Source organism: Pocillopora damicornis, chromosome 12, assembly GCF_964200805.1.
Source record: "Pocillopora damicornis chromosome 12, jaPocDami1.2, whole genome shotgun sequence".
In the NCBI taxonomy this organism is placed as follows: domain Eukaryota; kingdom Metazoa; phylum Cnidaria; class Anthozoa; order Scleractinia; family Pocilloporidae; genus Pocillopora; species Pocillopora damicornis.
The window spans coordinates 12286141-12308640 of NC_142681.1; the positions used below are offsets into that span (position 1 = coordinate 12286141).

Consider the following 22500-nt stretch of genomic DNA (forward strand, 5'->3'; position numbering starts at 1 on the left):
AAGCAAAGAAAACAAAAGTGCTGATGAGGTGGTAAGCTCTATTCTAAACATTTTCTTGGCGAATTATGCACTAGTTATAAAAAGGTATATGTTGTGCTTAATTTTTGTCCTTGGTATAAACATCATTTTCCTTTGGTTTTGTTAATGATATGAATGAAAAATGCATTTTGTGCAAAGAAAGATAAAATTTAGCTCCTAGCCTAAGTTATGATGAGATGATGTGTCACTATCAATTTGGCCTCTATTAAAAGTAAAAGAATTAAACTAAGGATAAAACTAAACCACAGCATACCTATACTAAACCCTCAGCCTATTTGTATCAATATTACTATTTTTTCTGGTGTTCACCCAATAGATTCAATCCACTCACAGACAAATATGGCACCTGTGCATTTTACTATTACTCTTAGGCTAAGGCACTCGTAGAAAGCAATATTTCACAAAACAACAACATTATGTATGCAAGGTTTAAATTTTTCAGACCTTTACTGCTTGTTTTTATGATTGGTTCCAGTATTTTCTTGCACAAAGAGTTCTGGTTGAATGTACCAGTCACCATGTTTTTTGGTATGGTGGTTTACAGTTATTGTTGTATGAAGTAACCTTCACCAATATTAATTTTGTGAACTTGTCACTGACAAAGAGCTAGTTCATGATTAGACATTGATCGTTTCATTAATTGCCATGCTCTACATTTATCATTGAAGTACTGATTAACTCCTTTGCCATCAGTAATTGCATTAAAGATACTGTGTTAGAAATCACAGCACTGTACCCCAAAATCTAATGTCGTCCTCAGCACAATCTCATTTTTTGAGCAAGGCAAAAGTAAAAATCAAACAAGACCACACAGACATCATCACAGAGACAACATTGCTATGTATAATGTTTATATAGTTAGTTACATAAAAGGTACTCTATTCATTAATTCAGTGTCAATACTCACCCTCGTAGCAGCTATAATTTTTAGCCAACTCGGGAAATAGTGGCCTAAAATGGACCCTTTTGGACATCTGAACTTTTAAATTTCCAGGGGAAGGTTCCCCAGACTTTGCCATCCAAGTGGGAATAAATGGCTGTCACACTGTCATTTTGGTCCCTCCCAGCTGCTCAAACGTTGTCCCTCCTTTCCACAATCTTACCAAAGCCCCCATATGTGTAGTAATAAAAACATTGAAGTGAAGTGTGCTATCTCAGCAAGAGGTGATAATCATGCACACTTTTAAGCGAGTCATCATAGCAGATGTTTGGTGAGGTATTGCATTCTGTGCTCAAAATCTAGTTCATGTAGACCTGAGAAAAAAGAATGGGGTGTAGCAGCCATTCATGTTGTTTAATTGCTCTAAGCTCTAATTCGATACTACTGTTCATTTGGCTATCTTTCTTGCCAATACTGTTTCGTTATTTGGGTTTTCTTGAAGACACTTCCCATTGAGAAGAAGCATTATATGTGTTTACAAATTAGAAGTAAAGAAAAGTGAAAAAAAAATAGGAGAGTGACAGGATGGTATCAAAGACAGTGGTACAATTTTTTTTTGCAGGGGGGTCATTTTTTTATTTTTGAATCAGAGTTTTAGCCTAAGTAAGTCTAAGTTTCTACACTTGTTGTTTAGTCTTGTGACTTCTTGCTTTAAGAAGTGAGGTAAAATTGTTTGAATTTGTTTTTTTCATTACAGCCACTTGAGTCTGTAAATGGAAAGAAAACACTGAAAAATGACGATAAGGAATACATTGCTTGCACTATAAAGTATTGAAAGTAATTTGCAACTCTCCATATTTGTTATTTGTAATTGACATGCTTTGCACAGGTGTTGTGGGGTTAGTGGAGAAGTTAACTGTATTTCAAAAATTAAATCACTTTAAATTGCAGTGAAAGCTATTACTTTTATAGTTATAAAAGTATCAAAGGTAACTTCTCTGAGAACCTTCTCCAGTGTCTGTGATATAGAAGTGTCCACTAAATATAGGTTCATTTATTTAGAAATGTGGGAAGAATAGTATGCAACTGAAAATACAAGTAAGGACTGGAAAAGAATATTTATTCCTTGCTAGTAATCTCAGAACAGCTGTGTGGAGCTGGAAATTAACAGTGCTGGAATACAACAGTAAATCCTGCTGATAAACTGAGAACAGCTGTGTGGGGCTGGAAATTAACAGTGCTGGAATACAATAGTTAACTCCTGCTGAGAAACTGAGAACAGCTGAGAGGGGCTGGAAAATAACAGTGCTGGAATACAACAGTTATCCACTACTGAAATTCAGAAACAGGAAACATTTAAATACTTTTGTGCAACAATATACTGAGCATGCAGTAATATCTTCCATTGCCTCAATTCCAGTTACTTGTAGAAAGGTCATCTCTGAACCATTAAATAGGATCTGTTTTACCCGTTATGGAAGAAAAAATCTTAACCCTTTAACCCCTAAAAGTGACCAGCTTCTAATTTCTCCTTACAATATCTCCCCTGAATCAAACATTGAGTTCATGAGAATAAAGGAAATGACCAACAATTTATAAATCTCTTGATTTTTATAAAAACTCTCTTTGTCAGGGCTTCAGGAAATGTATAGAGAACAGTATGGAGAATATGCATACTGATGTTAGGGTGTAAAGGGTTAATCAATAAATGTATGTTAAAGGTAGCAATCTTCTATAACTATTACTTATTCACAAATACTATATTTTATTTAGCAGATTGTAGCTTCAATGGATGCCAGAAATATTTTTATGAAAAACTGGCAGATACAGTTTTGTATTGTGCTCCAGGATATACATCTTTCCCAAAAGATGGTATTTCTTCAGAGAAGAATGAAAACTTAAATGCTTTCTTTAATCAGTATAAAAGACGATTTTTTTGAACGACGTAGCCTGAAAAGACCAGTCTACACACTAAAACTTGACCAAGAAAGTAAGATTGTCCGTGACAAAAATGGCATCCTTGTTGTTTTGGTCAACAGTTATGTTCAAGGAGAGCTTAAGACTACAAAGCAACTTCTCTACAGAGAGGCTGTAGATGGTGTATTAAGCAGTTTACACTACATTAAAGGTGTCCTTGGAGAGGATACTTGCCTCCCTGGAGGGGTGAATGCCTTGAGTAGGCTATTCAATCAAAAATATGTATTTAAGGGTATTTTCAACCTTATTAGGGCCTTCTTGGCTCGATGCTCAACATGTCAGGTCAACAACCCTTGCCAATGCGAGTGCTTCCCCCTCCTGTCCCCATTAGATCTTTTCGCCCCCATTCCAGACTACAGTGTGACCTTATTGACATGGCCCCAAAGAAGCACCGTAGTTTTATGCAGAATAATTGTTGGAGCTACCGTTACATTCTAACAGTCAAGTGCTGTTTCTCGAAGTTTTGTTGGCTGTTCCCGTTAAAAACAAAGTCTGCAGAAGAAGTGTATGCCGTTCTGAAGGCCTTGTTCATCAAGGAAGGGTCACCTACTGTAATTCAGTCAGATAATGGTGGTGAATTCATTGGAGAGGTAGTGCAAAAACTTTGCAAAGAATTTGAAGTTTGCATGGTTCATGGTAGGCCACACCACCCACAGTCTCAAGGCCAGATAGAAAATCTCAACAAGCAAGTCAAAAGGTTACTTGCAAGGTTTTTACAACAGTTGCTTAGAGATCTTCAGGCCAATGTCTGGCCTTTACTACTCTCTGCTATTGCAGACCTTTTGAATTGCAAGTGGCACAGCACAATTATTAATGATGTGCCTTTTCGAATATATAAGAACCGTGAGCCTTCCTGCTTGGTGGACTACATCATCCCAGATGATAGTATGTGGACAGAAAGTATTGAAGATGGTTGCCTTGAGGATTATGAATTTTCATCAGAAGATTTCATTGAACTTGAGAGACATGGGGAAAGCACTTCCATCGATAAATCTAAATTAGAAGAAATAACAGAGGCCATCCTGCAAATTTCTTCTGAGACCATATTATTGTCCTCATTGGGTGTTTCAGCTAAGCAGCTGTCAGCAGCTGTTAAGAAGATAGTGCAAGGAAATTCACATTCTCCACCTTCTCACAGTCACAACAACATCCCACTTCAATCAGTGGATTTAGAGGCAGAATTCCAGGTAGAGAGCATCACGAAATACCTCTTCAACTTGAGTGAAGAATACAAATCTAAGATGGTGGATGTGCTTGAAGCAACAGAACACACCATTCAAAAGAATCACAAAAGGGCTCTTAAGAGGGCTAAAGAGCGGGAATTTAAGGTGGGAGACAAAGTTCTCTTCCAAAATCCACGTTCAGAAGGATTGCATTTTTCAAAGCCAGATCCCTTTCAGCCCTTGAATGTTCTGGGGGTCATCAAAGAGGTGCGTCCTGGAGGAATGTTCAAGGTGGAGATAGAATGTGGAGAGCAATTGGTAGTTAAATCCATTTTTGGTGGCCAGATGGTTTTGTTCAAGGAAAAGCAGTGTGAACTTCCCCTTTGTGAAACACCTCCCAAGTTATCTTTGCTGAATATGCACAATTTCATTTCAGAGTTTGGCCTAACTGTGCGTAAGGAGATGTATAATCGAAGTCTAAGGTTGAGGGAAGTGGCTCACCATAGAAGTATTGATGATTTATTGAAGAGTTATTGTCAGGTTCTGGATTATGGACTCCTTGCCATGGTATCGTCGTTTTCTGACAGAGAGGAAGAAGAAGCTGTGTTTCACCAGAAGTTTGTAACTGGCCTTCAAACTTTACAGGCTTCGGGTTTTCAGTACTTTCTCTATGGTACAATCTTTTGGGAGAGAGACAGAAAGCAAAACCTGGGAAAGTCAATTCTAAGTCATCTCACCAGTTACGAGGAACACTCTGACTGCTTGTCATGCGTTGGAGAGCAAAAAGAAACGCCATGCTTTCATCCCTGCTGCCAGAATCTTGTGCTTCAGATGGCTGTTAACTGTGGGCTCTTCTGTGTAACAATAGATGGTTGCATTGTACCATCTGATGATAGTATAATGAAAACATCTCAGACAGCTCCAAAGGAAACCCCTCTGTTAAGTAGCCATACAACTGAGGCTAGTACTTCATGCCATGATAAAGACAGTATCAAAAGACCTAGCACCCAAGTCGGTGTTGATGAGCCAGTGTTCAATAAGGATGATCTGCTTGACCATACAAATGATGTAAATGTTGATGTTGGATCCAACAGATGCAGTACACCCCAAGGAAGTCTGAAAACCCATGAAGTCACCCTTGGTGAGCCATCCACATCATTGCTGTTCATGCCAGGAAGCAATCAAGGAATGCTATGGAAGCCAGCTGAGTTGAAGGACAAGTGTCAGCAACATCTAGAGAACATTGATCCTTATTGCAGTGAACTGGCCAAGTTTGTAATGCCCTTGAAGGGCTTTCTTGCAGCCATAAATCCTTCTCAAGATAATGCCACAGAAAGAAGTAACTTGAGGTACTTTTTAAAGATTATTGACAAGCATGCAAATAAAGATGTACAGAGCCAAGTGCGCCTAAGTAGCAACAATGGCAGTCAGGAGTGTATGCAAGTTCAAGGGTACAGCTCATTCTGTGGACTTTGTGCAATGAACAATGCAATAGGTTGTTCCAGGAAAGGACCTACTATGTTCAATTTGTTTGACCTAGATTTGGCAGCAGACATCATTTGGTTAAAACAGGTTTGTGAAGTTGGCTGTGGATTTTCTGTACCTTTAGAGCCTATGCGGGGTCTTGATGGTGACTACAGTATTTTAGCAATGGAGGAGGCAGCAATTAGGAAGAACTGTACATTTCAAAGACTAGATTTACCCTTGAGGGCACTTGTGGATGGTGCTGCAATTAATTCCCTTGACCCCAGCAGTCTCCAGGAATTTTATTCCCTTCTTCTGGGATTGTTCCAGGCAGATGAGAGACCATCACTCATTGTGAGGACAAAGGAATATCACTTTGTTACTCTGCTCTTTAAAGCAGATGCAATTGTACTTCTTGATAGTCGCAGGACATCTGCTCTTCCACTGTCCCTTAAAGATGGCCTAGGTTACATTCAGAGAGAAGCATATCAGAACCCAGATTTTGCTGCTGTAAACCTTCAAGGGCCTGGAACTTATGGCAATCCTGTGAGAGTGAATGACTTGCCAGAAGTTAAGCTGCACACAAATTTTCATTGCACACTGGATGAGGTGTGGGATTTAAGCAGTACTGTAAGTGATGATACCATCATTGCCACACTCCATGGACAAGTCAAAGCAAAAGATGTTCGTACCCTCAAGCCAGGTAACCAAATAAATGATGTTGTGATCAACTACATTGGTCCATTCTTAATGAGTCAGAAAAAGGATGTGTATGTGGCAAGCACCTTTTGGCTAAATCACTGCAGCCAAGAGCTGGGTGTTAAGGAAATGCTTAGGTGTGATTTTCACAAGTATGAAAAGTTTGTGTTTCCTGTTCATTGCCCTGGTCACTGGTGGTGTGTCTTAATATGCAGGCCAATGAAGTTGTATGGGGAATTTGACTCCCTTTGTAAAGATTGAAGGAGTGATTATGTTTTTCAGGTCTTGTGCAGGGAATTCAAAACTGCAAATATTGATATTTCTTCATTTCGAAGGTTAATTCAGGAGGAAGAGAAAAGTTGCCTTCTCAAGGACAGAATGTTTTTGACTGGGGTGTCTTTGTGTTGGGTTTTATCAGTGTATTTGTCAACAACTTGGAAATGAATTTCAGCCTAAGGGATATGCCATTCCTGCGGAATTCATTTGCGAAAATTATCATGAATGGGAAACCAGTATGTGACATTAAAAATTGTCCCAGTACCCAAGAAAGTTGTCATCCAGCTTGTGAAGAAGGTGGCCATGGAAGTGTCCTTGGGCTAGTTGGTTGCTCTACCATTGAAACTATGAGATGTAGGGGTCAAGAGAATATTTGCAGTGACAAAGAATCTGGAGTAAGTGGTACAGGACTTATACATTGTGCTGGTGAAAACAGCAGTGCAAGAATAGGTGAAGATGGAATTAAGAAATGCAGAACAGGAGTGAGTCCATTTAGTCCTGACAAAACCATGGAAGAGGTTTCTGTTGGTTTTGGTGTTGCTTTTCCTGGTAAGTATGAATTAGGGGATTTTGAGAAGGATTATGAAGATATGGAAGATGATCCATTTGTTGTCCCCCCTCCTCTTCTGCAATTAGACATTCAACTACGGGACAAAGACACAGAGTTGTCAAATGAAAACAATATTCAAGGTAATTAATATGTTGACCATTTTCACTCTTTGTCTCTTTGTTTTTGTAATATGAATTTTTTGCTATATTGTTCCATAATTATTCATCTCTATAAACCTTGTTTTTTTGTTATTTGCTAAAGAAAGCATTGTTGTGCCTTTTTACAGCCAGTGAACCAGATGATGAAGATTTGGTGTTGTATGAGCTCCTCAAGCCTCCTTATGATGCTTCTCACGAGGTATGCAGAATTTGTGAGTGATCTGTGGTTTTCTTCTGCTTGGGTTTTCTCTTACATTATTATTATTATTATTATTATTATCATCATCATCGTCATTATCATTATTATTTTTTTTACCGCTGTTGTTGTTGTTGTTGTATACTATGCAGAGATGTTCTTGTAACATGCCCAGTAGTTTAGGGGAATATCATTATTATTATTACTATTATTATAATCATTTTATATTATGCAGAGATGTTCTTGTTAACATGTCAAGTAGTTTAGGGGAATATCATTATTGTTCTTATTATTAAATTATTATTATTATTATTATTATTATTTTAGTACTATTACTTTTGTGTTTTGTTTCCCTTTGATGACTAGTTTTGGATGTTTTTTATTGCCTTGTGTCTGCAATGAATTTTAAGTTAAATTATTATAAATACATCTAATGATTAATAGTCTTTTAATTGCTAAATTTGTTTGTTGGGTTAACATAATGATGCGGTTGTTTTCATTGTCCCTTGAGTTAATTTATAGCATATCATCATTAACATACTGATACTTGGTAAGTGGTACTTACCTGATGAAATTAAGCCAAATGTGCATTTTAATACGAATTTGGTGAAGACAGTCTTTCACAAGCCAAGTGTCATTAGATTTTCTTTCCTAATGAAGACTGATTTTCTTCACAGCTTCCAACCCTACAGATGCTCTATTCCAAGGCCTTAACCCCATCACTGAGCAATATCTTTTCAAACTAAGGAAGGAGAAAGGGATAAATGTTCCAAGAGGGTGTTACCATGCAGTGATGACAACAGAAGAAATGGTAGATTTTGATTACTGGAGGCAGGTAAGGAAGGGGAAGTCGAGACAAAGATTTTTCCATTACAGGTGGGATAGAGCCTTCGAAGTTTGGACCAAGGAGACCACAGAAGAGTTGATAGATGTGGCAAGTATCTTAGAGCGAGTTGATAGTGATGGATGGGTCTTACTGAACATCACAGAACAGTATCACTATGAAATGTGGAGAGACTGGAAATGGAGGCAACTTGAGGAGAAAGACCTTTTGTAATTTTAAATAAAATCAATAAGGCAAGCTATTTGGCACAGTGTAATACTAATAATTAACCCTTTAGCTCCCATGTGTGACCAAGACAGAATTTCTCTTTACACTATCAATACAATATCAAGCAGACAAGTGATGAGAATGAAGAAAATTATTGATAAGGGGATTATTAGTTGATCCAATACCAAATTCTCAAAACTAACATCACAAGAACTATATGGCAGACAGTAAGGAGAAATACTAATGAGATCTTGGGAGTTTAAGGGTTAAACACTTAATGGGTCATGTGTTCATTCTAACAGTTTCAATTGGGTTTTGAAGCATGCTTAATTCAAGTCATATCCAAAATTCCCTTGCTCCACATTGTGAATTGTACTTAGACATGGCCAGAGAACATCAACAGAGAATGTGACCTCTTAAGCATGTTCGCATCAGACCTATGAATTTGTCCACAAAACTTCCTTTGGAATTGTTGAGTTCCAGAGTTTCACATCTAGTGCATTTCCAGAGCAGTAGAATTTAAAAAAATTGACACAAACATTTAAATTGCAAAGAATTTATTTAAAACCTTTATGTTTACAGCAACCCACATAAAAAGAAATCTTACCAACAATTATGAATGAATTAGTGAATAAAATAGCCTTGACTCCTCAATCTGGTGTCAACTGCTTTATTTTATTCAAAAGTATATAAAGGTAAATTGGAGAGTTACTTAATGTGATCTGTGAAATAATATTGAATAATTAGAGCCAAACAGTTGCAAGTAAGTAGGAAGGTAGAATGGATTTATGGTATATTAGTGCACTATGGTCCACTTTAAATTTCACAAATTCCAAAAAAACTATTTCACCTGAAGTTATTTGCTTGAATTATTTGTAGTGAAGATGTTTATTTCCATAGAAGTGTTGCATGTTCAAGTACAACTGGAGCAGTTTTTTTTTTTAACTATCCATTTGTGTTCGTTAAATGAGCAATTTCAGCTTGAATTTTTAGTTAGATTAATTATGGATTGCACATGTTGTGTGCACAAGTGTTTATTTGTTGCAGACACTTACAGTGTATCCTATTTATCAAGAGAATTTTGTCAACAAAGGACATCATAGCAGGAAAAAGGTAACCAACCAACCAAAAAGGTAACCTGTATGACACCAGCGGCATGTTTGATTGTTGGATCACCCCCATGTTGTGTGTGGAAAACATGACATAAGCCAAAAATTTTTGTAACGCATAGTAGTCTATGATCAATTTCATTGGTTGGAGAAAATCACTCTATGTTCATCTACAATATCTTGTCGAGAAATAAATTATGACAGAGCTTTGCCTTAGCATGAGCATGAATGATATTGCTCAATTGTCTTCTTTAGTGAGGCATGTAATTGATGAGGAGAAAGTAATACCTGTTTATATTGTCATCTGTTAAAAATTTGATTAAATCTGAATTACTTAGGGTTGGTTTTCTTTATTTCCTCATATAGGCATCTCGCTTTTTGGGCAGATGTCTCTCTGGAATGAAATTTATTTTTTTCCATTTTCATCTTAATTGGAAAGGCCAAAAAATACAACAACAAAAACCACATCAAGTCTAATATTAAGGCGACAAAGTCTCTGTGAACCAGTTTAATTGCAGTATTACTCAGAGTGCTTTTCAATTGAGTACTGTGAAACCAAAACCAAAGTAACTGCAATGGCCAGTCAGAAAAAGGGAAATATCACATGGAACCAATCAGGACTCAAAGTAAATACATGCAAATGGCCTGAAGTGCAGAAAAATGCGAGGAACAAAGTTATGATTGATTTTGGGTTTGCATCTGATTGGTTGAGAGGGTGGCACAAGATTTCTGGGCCAATCACAGAGCATACTTGGGCAAAACCATCACAATCTTGGATTACTTTTGACACTCAATTGAAAATTGCTCTATCCAAAGCGGTTCCTTGCTTTTCTTTTGAGGCATATATTATGTCTCTCAAAGGGGACAGTGGGTTTAATTCACATTTGAAATCCAAATTCAAAGAATTTTTAGCACACTTAAACAAACGTGGGTGACACTGCCATAGGTTCAATTTTTCTAGGTTCAAAAAAATTTTAAAGTAGTCTTTTGAGTTTCGTTCAAGATTGCAATTAAAAATAGAGAGAACCTTCAAATTCTCACACACTGGTAGAACTTCCAGTGCAGAATCAACATTTTCTTGATTGAGGGTATGTACATTTCCTCCAATTTCCAGAACCCTAAGAACATAGGAAAAAATGTATGAATAAATTATTAACTTGCATTGAGATTATTGTCAAGTGATTACAACCCCCTGAAAGTAAATAGAGAAGATCTACGTTTTCTCGTGTTTGTGTCGTTCGTTTCGCTAAGACAGAGAATCATTCAAGGATTCAGAGTTATACCATTCCATATGATTTTAGGGACGAAGGTGATAGCACGCTCACAACACGCTTCCAATCGAAAACAAAAGAAACTGGCTATAACGCTTGCTGAGCATGCTAAAACACAATTTGCTCATGCTTTTATTTCTTATAACACTACAAAAAATAAAGCTTGCGCCGTTGAACAGTGAAGCGCGAGCAGGCAAACACGCAAAGCGTGTTAACCTTCGAATACAAAAGCTAGCGTAATAGCGGGCACAGCATAGTAGCGTGTAACCCGGTGTGCAGCACGCATGTTAACTGAACCTAACGCTTAGTCATTACACATTCAATGTACTCTCATTCTTACGGTAAAAACCGAACCTCCCATCGGTGTTTATATCGTAAAAAACAAAGTTGAAACATTTGGCCGCGAACGAGTTGCAAGGATTCAAGGCAGACACTTCAATTACTTTTTTTTTTATGTGGAGTGGTTACTTTTGATGATATTTGTAGTATGTTGAAGCACAAAATGTAACTCAGTGCCAGACGAATTGCGCCGATCGCGTAAACAACCAAACATGTGCAAGATATTCATAAAGCGCCATAACATATAGCCGGTAAAGGCCGAAACATTTGTGTAAAAGTTTATTCCATCGGATGACCAGAGCGATTTTTAGGGGATGATAAACAAAATCAACAGTAAGGAACAATTTTTTTTTCAACAACTCTTTGTTTCTGGGAGCACTACGACTCTCAAACGATTGTTTTCTCTTAATCACGCGCTCAGTCACGTGCCTGAAACTCGATTCAATCAATGCAGTAAACAATTTGCGAAACGGGAACTTATATAAGATTACGTGATGGTGTATAACTTTTGAAGGCGTTAAAATTCATTTGTCGTACCATTATTTACCATTGTTTACCACTATGTAAGCTTGCCCATCACAATGAAGTGCTATTGAGTTCAAGAGGAAAACATTTGGATGAACGGCAGAAATATCTAGCTACGTTTTACTTTAGTGTGTCCTCCTGTGTTAACTTGCACGCTAAGCGTAACATCGATCACGCTTTTCAAACCGAAACAAAGACCAAGCGTGCTAACTTGACCAAAACGAAACAGTGTGTGCAAACGAAAAGAGAGGAACAAATAAAGAGAGAAGAACAAAGAAAGAGAGAAGAACAAAGAAAGAGAGAAGAACAAAGAAAGAGAGAAGAACGAAGAAAAAGAGAAAGGGAATGGAAAGCGCAACAGGAGAGGGTAAAAAGGTTAGGAAGAAAAAGAGAGAGACGTCAAGAGATGAGAGGCGCGGAGGAAGAGTGGGCGTAACGGCAAAAGAAAGGACCCGGGATGAAATTAACAGAGGAAGACATAAGAGAAGAGGTAAGTGTAAAACCAAGCATTAAGCAAGTGTTGACTGACTGTAAAAGGTCCCATTTCAGTGGCATGTCTAACAAGTCGCTTGGGGCTTCTTTCCAAGTGACCCTTAAATGATAAGATTACACACAGCACACGATTGTAGTGAATGTGTAGATGAAGTGTTGTGTTTAATCATATCTATCTCGCTCAAATATCTAGAGGAAACACTTTGGTTGAAGGAGACAAATCTTACAGTTTAATTTGATAGCTATGGCAACATCAAAATCTTGTGAAAGATAGGAGGAGAAAGCATTGTAGGAACGGTCAAAATTCTGGTACAGGTATTTCATGAAGACGAATAATAAATGTATACACGACTGTTGGTGTGTCTGGTGCCAAAAGATTCCCTTTTGTCTAACCCTGACCCAAAAGGTTTTATCGTTTGAGTCTAAGGTGAGGCCAGATGATGCTTACCTGAGGCAGGACTTTTAATTGGGACTCTGTGTTTTTTCCGGCTCTACTCAGAGAGGTTAAAGTTACAGGACATTTTTCTGGAAAACTTCCCTTCCCTCTTATTTGGACTGCAACAACATTGTGCTTGTCTGTAATTTTCTCATTTATATTTTTATTCCAGTTCGGTGTCACAAGTGTCGAGGGTTTGGCCACGTACGTGCCGAATGCCCAACGAGACGCGGCCCGGTTGTGCCCCACCAAGATCAAGATCAAGGAAAAGAAGTGATAGTTAATAATTATCATTTTCACGCCTCTCTTGACAATGTAAGATTTCACTAATAAGTTTAGTCAGTTATCTTACATTGCCAAGAGGTTTATTTTATACTTTAATACTAATATTCAATTAATTAAAAACGTACACGTGATTTATCAGTATTATAAATTTAATGTATATTGTTTCTTTTTTTATTTTTACGTGATCGAAAGACATTAAATATTTGGAAGAGAAACTTAAAACTTGTCCTTTGCTTACATAGATTTTTCTTTTGTTACGCCCTACTAAGTGACTCTTGATGTCATGTCAAGTTCTCCATTGGTTCCACAAGTAAACAGACACCATGCACTAAACCCTTTAATTATTCTGTTACGGTGAATAGTACCCGTGGGCCTCTTCGTATATGTTCACTTTGCTTATAACGCAAAGATAAATCAATAGTTTGCCGTCAATGTATGCACATGCATCTGTGTATACAGAGACTTCTGGGGAAATTTCTCATTGCCTGAAAAGATTTTTAACGCTAAACTGACTTAAATTCCAAGGGTGCGAGGAATATGCAGACCCTTTTCAACAATCAGAACATCACAGTGGTAAAACATAACACCAAAACTTGCAGACTGATAAACTGATATATTATAGGGAAGGCTACATTCTCTTTTCCAGCAAAATAATCTCCTCAGACTCAGTGATATTTGTCGAATAATCCCCAGGCTTTGTGCAGGGGATTCTACAGTGTACCGGCTAAAATTATTGACCTCACCCGAGGGTAAGCTTTCATTGAATGTGGAAATTCTCAAAAAATGAAACAAATTCTGACAATTTATCCAGCGAGTAGAATATATCTTAACATACCAAATCCAATCTTCACCCCAATTTTCCATTTTCTCAATCAACTCTACAAACACGTGGTTAATTGTGACTATTCATCCTACAAGTAGATAATATCACAACTTTTCTATATCCAATCTTTACCCCGATTTGTTCAATTAACTTTAGAAAAACGGGGTAAATCGCGACAATTCGAGTGGTTAATATCATAACTTGCAATATTCAATCTTTACCCCTGATTTTCCTTTTGTTCAATGAATTCTAGAAAAACGGGATAAGTTCTGACAATTCATCACGCAAGTGGAATATAACCTTAGTTGTCATGTCAAATCTTTACCCCAATTTCCTTTGTTTTAATGAATTAGTTCTAGAAAAACAGGGTAAACTCTGAGAGTTCATAATACCCTTAGCTCCCATATGCCATCCTTCACTCCGAGTTTCCAATTTTGCCATATCAAATCTTTACCCTTATTTTCCATTTTTTTTTCGTTTATTAGAGACAAATAAGGTTAAATCTTACAATTAACCCCACATGTAGGATACATCATAGCTTTTCATAGTCAATCTTCACCCCGATTTTCCGTTTCTTGAGTAAATTCTGGAAAAATGGGGTAAAATCTGAGTATTCATCCTTTAAGTGGAATACATCCTAACATGTCACATTCAATCTTTGTCCCGGTCTTTTGCTTTTTTTCCAAGAATTCTGTACACAATGGGGTAAAAAAAGGACAATTCATCCTACAAGTGAAACATATCCCAACTTGTTATGTGTAATCTTTACCCGATTTTCCGTTATTTTCAGAGAATTCTAAAAAAACAATTCATCTCATAAAAGAATGTATTCTAACGTGCCGAATTAATTTTTCAATGAATTCTGAAAACGGGCTAAATTGTGTCCATTCATCTTTAAACTGAAATAAATTGTAACTCGGGACATCCCTAATTTTCCATTTTTTTTTTCTAATTAATTCCAGAAAAAGGGGGTTAATTCTGAGAATTCGTCCCGTAAGTGGAATACATTTTAAGTTTCCATATCCAATCTTCAACCCGGTCTTCTATTTTTATTTCAATGAATTCCAGAAAAACGGGGTAAGTTATAAGAATTTATAGCGTAAGTGGAGTATATCCTAAGTTGTCATATCTTATCTTGACCCCGATTTTCCTTTTTTTAATGAATTAATTCAAGAAAAAGAGGGTAAACTCTGAGAATCCATGCTACAACTTCCCAAATGCCATCTTTGCTCCGATTTTCCATTTTTTTTAGTGAATTCTAGAGAACAAGGGTAAATTCTTAGAGTTCATCCCGCAAGTGGAATGCAACCTGTACGTTGTCTTGTCAAATCTTCCCTGATTTTCCTTTTTTTTAATGAATTAATTATACAAAAACGGGGTAAACTCTGAATTTATGCTAATAGCGGATAATTCCCGTAGTTCCCTTATGCCATCTTTACTCTGGTTTTGCAATTTTTTTTTCAAGGAATTATAGAAAAACGGGGTGAATTCTAGTAACTCATCCTCCAAGTGGAATATATTCTATTGACCTGCCACATCTAATCTACTTTACCCCGATTTTCCATTTTTTTTTGGATGAATTATAGAAAAACGGGGCACATTATGAAAATGCTTCCACCAATTGGAATTTATCATGTTTATCCTACTGACTTGGCATATCCTATCTTTACCCGATTTTCCATTTTTTTTTTTTCAGTAAATTCTAGAAAAACGGGGTACATTCTGAGAATTCACGCTACAACTGAATAATACCCTAAGTTCCCATATGCCATCTTTACCCCTATTTTCCATGACTTTTTTCAGCGGTGAAATTCTACGATTAGCGCTAATCGTTAGCCCCCCCAAAATAAAGCGATACGCAATAACTTAATTGTAATTAGGAGTTTTTTTATAACACCCGCTTTCAGTTATTATTAACGTCCATAGAAATTCAAAACTTAGGCACAACAACATGCTATAAAATATATTCTTCCTCTTTAATTGTAGTTATTCCCCAATGAAGTCTCAATTAGGGACGAAACGCGTCCGAAATAAACGAGAAGCTTACAACTACAAAAAGTGTTTCTTTGTGCGGCTCGCTAGTCTTAGTTAAAAATGAAAGATAGAAAAAATTACAAATTTTAAAAGAAGTTTATGTTCTTAGTGAATTCTAGAAAAGCGGGGTAAATTCTGAGAATTCTTCCTTCAAGTGGAATTGATCCTAGGGTGCCAAATCCAATCTTTAACCCGATTTTCCATTTTTTTTTCAATGAATTCCAGAAAAACGGTATGAATTTTAAGAATTCGTCCCCCAAGTGGCTAATACCCTCAGTTCCCATATGCCATATTCACCCCGATTTTCCATTTGATAGGTGAATTTTAGAATCAAAGTGCTCTGTGAGCAAACTCGTGAATTGACACATGATTTTTGAGATTATGTTTAATGTTATCTGGTTTAGGGAATTTTGTGGTTGATTGTCATCTAGAGTACGAGCAGTAGTTCAGTGTTCGCTAATGTAGCAAAGAAACAAAGTAACGTTGGGACAAGAAGGCATTACAATTGAAATGATCATGCTATTACATTTAACAAGGTGGATGATGTCATGTGTTTTAAACGTCTATCATTTTTGTTTCTGGTTCAAAAGAAAAGGTTGGAAGTAAATGTGGGTGAAAAGTGAAATTTACTGTCTTTCGTTGTAAATATTAGAAAATCAAGGCAATACTGTCTTAATGAAAACATTAACGATTCCCTCTTTATCAAATGAGACAAACGGGAACGAGTTTTGAGTGATATAACTAAGCCAAGCCTGCCACCGTCATTTTAGATCTCCGCCTGGGTAGATTTAAGTCACGTGCTAGGCAACGTATAATCAATAACAAGATAGAATTTCATTTCAGGCCTATTTATCAATTTTGTGGTGTGTAACTTTCGCATTTTAGTACGTTGTATGTATGTTGAATCTTCAAATTGTCTTGAAACTTACAAGAAAATTGTTCTTTAAAAATTCACTGAAAATCGGTAGCTAAAATTGTTTGTCTAAGTGTTATTTGATTTTCGTGTTAACTTGTTATTTAGTCAGTCGCTGGCATCTTTTGTTGCTTCACACAGGAAAAACACACGCGACGAAACGTAATGATCAATTTTGTCCTCAATCTCACGCTATAACAGAAAAAGCTTTTGAACATCTGTAAACTCCGAGCGCTTCGCAGTAAGTGATATTTTCAATGAATCTTCGGATTGTTTTCAAGTTCAAGGATTGTAAATTACAATTTTATGAAAAACGAAGGTTGTTGTTATTTCAGTGTGAATCCTTGAATGCTTGCCAGTCGCTGGCGCCGCTTGTTGAAACTAAAACGAAAAAAAAAACTCTTTTAAGATTATCATTGGCTTCTTTTTCACCCCACCACTATTCTTAGCAACAAAGGTCGCCATTTCGTCTGTTTATTGCTCGCCAAAAACTATCAAATGTATTCAAAAGCCCAAAATCTAAAAAAAGTTTACAGGAATCGACCAATCGAGCGAATGCTATTCCCCACATCGTATCTATAACTCGCTCTTGCGCATGCGCGCAATTCACGAGTTAAAAACGAGGTAAATTCTGAGCATTCTTACTACAAGTGGATAATAGCCGAAGTACCCATACGCTATCTTTACCCCGATTTGTGATTCATTCCAGGACTTCTACTTTTTCTCGACTTTGAAAAGGCCTTCGACACGGTAGAATGGTCTTTTCTTCCAAAAACTTTACAGTGTTACAATTTTTGGCAATCTGCTATCAACTGGAAGCTCTTTTACCATAACACAGAAAGCTGCATTCTTAACAACGGTTGGTCTAGCAACTTCTTCAAACTTGAAAGGGGGGTAAGGCAAGGCTTCCCTCTCTCTCCGTATCTCTTTATTCTCTGTGTAGAAATACTAGCCGAAACAATACGGCAAAATAAAAACATTAAGGGCATAAAAATAAACGAACAAGAAGTAAAAATCAGTCAATACGCGGATGATACTACCCTTATTTTAGATCGATCGCCCGCCTCTCTAACAACCTCCTTACAAATATTAGACTTTTTCAGCGAGATTTCTGGTCTCCGATTAAATAGCAAGAAAACTGAAGCTTTGTGGATCCGTGCGAATATTCGAAACGAAACACATCTCAGACCCGACAAAGATTTTAAATAGGTAAAAGATAAGGTTAAGGCTCTAGGCGTATGGCTCTCCACCAACCCCAAAACCACTATAGAAGCTAATTACAACGAAAAACTAACCAAAATCAGAAACAGCTTAAGCTGCTGGGAACTGCGCCGTTTAACCTTATTAGGAAAAATTACAGTTTTAGAAAGCTTTATTGCCTCTCAACTGGTTTACATCCTGTCCCCTCTGCCGTCCAACCACAGCGCTCTAACAGAAATAAATAATATATTCTTCAATTTTGTATGGGATGGCAAGGGAGACAAGGTAAAGCACAACATAATGATCAACGACTACGAGAATGGAGGGTTAAGGATGATTGATATCAAAATTTTCAACAAAGCTCTTAAATCAAGTTGGGTAAAAAAATATCTAGATCCGGAAAATCAAGGAAAATGGAAACTTTTGTTTGACTATGAATTACAAAATCTAGGTGGTGTCGAATTTTTTCGTACCAACCTTAATAAACAAGATCTGTTAAAAACTATAAAAACTGCAAAGGCCTTTGCTTCAGAAATACTCCACATCTGGTCAGAAATCTCACTTGAAACTAATTTCTCCTCCATTGATCAGCTAAAGGCTCAAAGTCTATGGCATAACTCTCTTATACGTGTCGGTAACAAACCTGTATACTATCGTTCATGGTCTGTAAAGGGAGTTAAAACAGTAGGCCATTTGATGAATGATACGAATAGTTTCCTATCTTTCTCTGATTTTAAAGAGCTTTACGACACTAAAACAAACTTCCTTACTTTTCAAGGCATCTCATCAGCTGTTAAGGCCTTACAAAAAAGCAATGAAGCTAACTTCAACAGCTGTAATACTGCATACGAAACTACCTTCGACACCTTCCTAAAGACGACAAAACCAAAAAGACTAACATATAAAATTCTGACGAGCAACAGAATGCATGCTCGAAACACCAGATAATGTCGACTGGATGGCAGTTTACAGAACTCCTTTTCTGTGCACAAAAATCACAAAATTGATTGTTTTTCAATTTAAGCTACTGCACAGAAGACTAGCCACCAACACTTTTCTTACCAAGGTAAACCTTAGGGACAATGAGCAGTGCACTTTTTGTAAAAGTGAGAAAGAGACTCTCATCCACCTATTTTGGACTTGTGATATATCCAACCGTTTCTGGAAAGGTCTTAAACAATGGATAATTAACCTTGGAGAACCTTTCGCAGAAATTTTCAATCTATCGCCATTTATAGTACTAGGGCTTAAGACACACAAAAACAAGAAACTAAACTTCCTTTTTGTGGTCACTAGATATTTTGTATGGATATGCAGAATGCGCAACATCTCTCCGGAAATAAAAACTTCCCCCTCTTCTTCTCACATTATAATGCATAAATCATTATTATAAGAAAAACCATGCTTAAAACAAGCACAACACGCATTAACTTAGTGTTTTCTTTAATTCTGTTTACATATAATTTGATGTTTGTATCCTTTTTTCCTGCACTTTTTTGTTTTCTTTTAAACTACCTTCTTTTCTATAAATTGTGAGTAGTGCACTCTGGCTGTAAACGCTTTTTTGTTTTTTTCTTTTCTTTTCTTTTAATATATAGTTATTTGTTTAGTCGCTCTTCAACCAGTATTGTTTTAAATATTGTATTGCACTGTAACGTACGTATTTGTAAAAAACAAAAAACGTAAGCTATAGATGTAACTGTACTGTAAGTTATTTTCTGTAGCCGTGATATAAGTAATATAGCTGTAATTAAAGTAATATAGTTGTTTTTGTATTAAAAAATAAATTAAAAAGTTTATGAAAAATAAAAATATTGTGACAGTCAGATTTTAAAAAAAAATATTTACCCCGATTTTCCATTTTTTTCAACAAATTCTAGAAAAACAGGGTAAAATCTAAGAATGCATCATCCAAATTGAATAGATCCCAAGTTGCCATATTCAATCTTCAACCCGATTCTCCATTTTTTTTCAATGAACTCTAGAGAAACGGGATTAATTCTGCGAATTCATCGGCAAGTGGCTAACCGATTTACCCCGATTTACCATTTGATCAGTGAATTCGAGAAAAACGGGGTAAATTCTGAGCATTCATGTTACAAGTGAATAATACCCGAAGTTCCCATATGCTATCTTTACCCCGAATTTCCATTTTTTTTCAGTGAATTTGGCAAAAAACAGGGTAAAATCTGAGAATTCATCCTCCAAATAAAAAGGATCCCAAGATACCATATCCAATCTTTAACCCGATTTTCCATTTTTTTCAACGAATTCTAGAAAAACGGGATAAATTCTACGAATTCATCCGCAAGTGGCCAACACGCTAAGTTCCCATATGCCATCTTTACTCAGATTTTCCATTTGATCAGCGAATTCTAGAAAAACGGGGTAAATTCTGTGAAATTCATTCTTTAGGTGGAATATATCCTACTGACTTGCCATAGCCAACTTTACCCCGATTTTCGATTGGATCATTGTGTGAATTTGTCATAAACGGGGTAAATTATGACAAATCCACCCAAACGTGCAATAAATCCAACAATGATCTAGAAACAGTACTAAAAAAAGAACAGCTAAAATCAGCGGGACCGCAATAAAATCACATCACAATCTACTACTTCAAATTTTTACGGAGGGCTTAGTGCGATACAGCAAAAACCTACAATATTTAAAATAAACAACCAAAGGCCAAACTTCTGTGATTCAAGGAAGACTTCGTGACGCGACGCAGACAAATTATCACAACTTTGACCTCTCAGTCGATCTCACCTCCAGCAGATCAGCGAAGCGTCAAAAATATATAATTTCATGCCGACGAACCATAATCTATGATCTTCAGCTATTAAACAAAATAAAACAATTGTGATATGACGCCACATTGTGCTTTTGTCTTAGCTTGTGTGTAAAATGTTGTCAATGGAGTCGCAAGTCGAACAAGACTGCAAATAAAGCGTGAACAATAACGCATCTTTTGGTCGAAAGTCGCTTTGTTATTTACGTAGCGAGTTATTCTTCCACGTTTAGGCTATAACAACGATGCGATCACACGGCGCCAACGAAGGAACGATAGAACTTCAAAGAAAATAATGTGAGAGGCCAATAATCCGGTTCGCAGTGATCATGCGAACAGCATGTTTTCCTGAGATCAGTTACCGGAAAATACTGGTCAAATTTTCCACTTATCCCGACCCCCTCGAATAAGTACTTTTGCTTGAAAACATAACTACAACGGAGTCTCTTAACCAGTCCCAAGCCGCGTGTCGCTCGATAGATCACAGGATATGATTGGCCACTCTATCACATTACGTCAGAGGACATATCTGCAATGAGAGGACATAAGTGCAAAAAAAAACTTCGTCTAGGATTTTTGACGATTTCTGCAAGTTTTCAAACAAAGTAGCGATTCCTGAATCAAAGTGTTTGTTTGGCAATCGTGATGGCAGACTGACTCGTGTAGCCCAACAGCAGCTTCTGTTGCTCCGTGTATGGCATTTCGTTGTGAGTCTAATTTCTCAAGATGAAAATAATTCCCTTTTGGGAACAAACAATGTCCATTTGGACACAAATAACTCCCTTATGGGAAGTAAACATGTCTTTCGAGACACAAGCAATTCCCTCTTGGGAACTAATAACATCCTTGTGGAAAGAAAAATCGCCTTTCGGGGCGCAGCATCTGATCATTCACAAGCTAAACAAACGCCTTTGCTTCCGCAATTCGAATTGTTTTGTAAACAGGGGTTCGAGAGAACTGTCTCTGATTCTGACTATGAAAATACAGTTAAGATTATTGGTTGTGATTCACACGATAAGCGAAATTCATCTTTTAGTGAAGTGAGTGTAACTGATGGGCCAGCCAAGGTAATCCTCTTCAGGAAACCTGATTTACGTCGACAATATAGAAATTTTCGACAGCCTTTACGAATGATGGGTCGCAGATCCAGAGATAGAGAGCCATCTAGGATTTCACTGACAAAACTTTTGCGTTTAATGAAATGCAGAAAACTAAGGAAAAAGCCCAAAAAATTGTTCACGAAGTCATTTCCTGTCTCGTCTGTTTTGCACAACATTGCTTCAAATTATAAGCAGTGGAACATGAGGTATATTCAAAGGCTAGACTGTTTTTACAGCAGTTATTTTACCAAGATTAAGAAATCAACAGTGGCTGTATACAATGAGTCAGGAAAAAATATTTTACTATCTGGAGATGTTGAATTAAACCCTGGTCCAGTGACAGATGTTATCACTTTGTCTCAAGCAACAACAAATGACAGGTCGAATTTCTTGCTCAACTATAGACTTCTTAGGCATGGTTTAAATCAATTGGATGTAGGTGGAGGAGGGGATTGTTTCTTTAAATCAGTATCACATCAGTTATATGGTGATTGACATCACCACTTGGAAATTAGATCTGCAGGTATTCAGTACATGAGAGATAATCCAGAACGATTTATTGAAAGTGTGTTAGATTCATCTTGGTCGCAATATATATCCAACATGTCTCAGCCAGGAACATGGGCAGATCATATTATTATACAAGCAGTAGCAGATTCTATGAATTTACGGATTCATATCATTGAATCTAATCCAAATTTTACAGAAATGACCTTGGTTGAAGCAACA

At 36.9% G+C, this 22500-nt stretch overlaps 2 protein-coding genes and 1 long non-coding RNA gene across 5 annotated transcripts in view; all 3 read left to right on the forward strand.

Moving 5' to 3' along the window:
- LOC149036516 (uncharacterized) overlaps positions 1 to 6498 on the forward strand; it is a 7114-nt gene extending 616 nt beyond the window's left edge. The window contains exons 1-2 of one of the 2 annotated variants that reach the window (XM_089188581.1): positions 1 to 31; positions 1677 to 6498. The exon at positions 1 to 31 is cut by the window's left edge and continues 616 nt beyond it. In XM_089188581.1, the coding sequence (XP_089044707.1) occupies positions 3163 to 6483 (3321 nt within the window). In that variant the 5' untranslated portion in view covers positions 1 to 31; positions 1677 to 3162 and the 3' untranslated portion in view covers positions 6484 to 6498. The remainder of the gene's footprint in view (positions 32 to 1676) is intronic. The other variant, XM_089188582.1, reaches the window with a different exon arrangement.
- LOC149036512 (uncharacterized) overlaps positions 1 to 22500 on the forward strand; it is a 116142-nt gene that overhangs the window by 36005 nt on the left and 57637 nt on the right. The window lies entirely within an intron of this gene.
- LOC149036517 (uncharacterized) lies at positions 6648 to 13136 on the forward strand. 2 transcript variants are annotated; one of them, XR_016181435.1, is made up of 3 exons: positions 6648 to 7405; positions 8080 to 12187; positions 12798 to 13136. XR_016181435.1 is itself a non-coding variant. In XM_089188583.1 (2 exons), exons 1-2 carry the CDS (start codon positions 12043 to 12045, stop codon positions 12953 to 12955), a joined length of 303 nt encoding a protein of 100 aa, XP_089044709.1. In that variant the 5' UTR covers positions 11897 to 12042; the 3' UTR covers positions 12956 to 13136. The 2 variants fall into 2 exon arrangements, 1 of the variants encoding a protein (XP_089044709.1); XM_089188583.1 differs by lacking the exon at positions 6648 to 7405 and having other exon boundaries at positions 11897 to 12187.

Bases quoted from the DNA above. Each gene is read 5' to 3' on its own strand.
- LOC149036517 (XM_089188583.1), top strand. From the start codon at position 12,043: ATGGAAAGCGCAACAGGAGAGGGTAAAAAGGTTAGGAAGAAAAAGAGA. The intron at 12,188-12,797 runs GTAAGTGTAAAA...TTTTTATTCCAG, and splicing joins AGGAAGACATAAGAGAAGAG to TTCGGTGTCACAAGTGTCGA.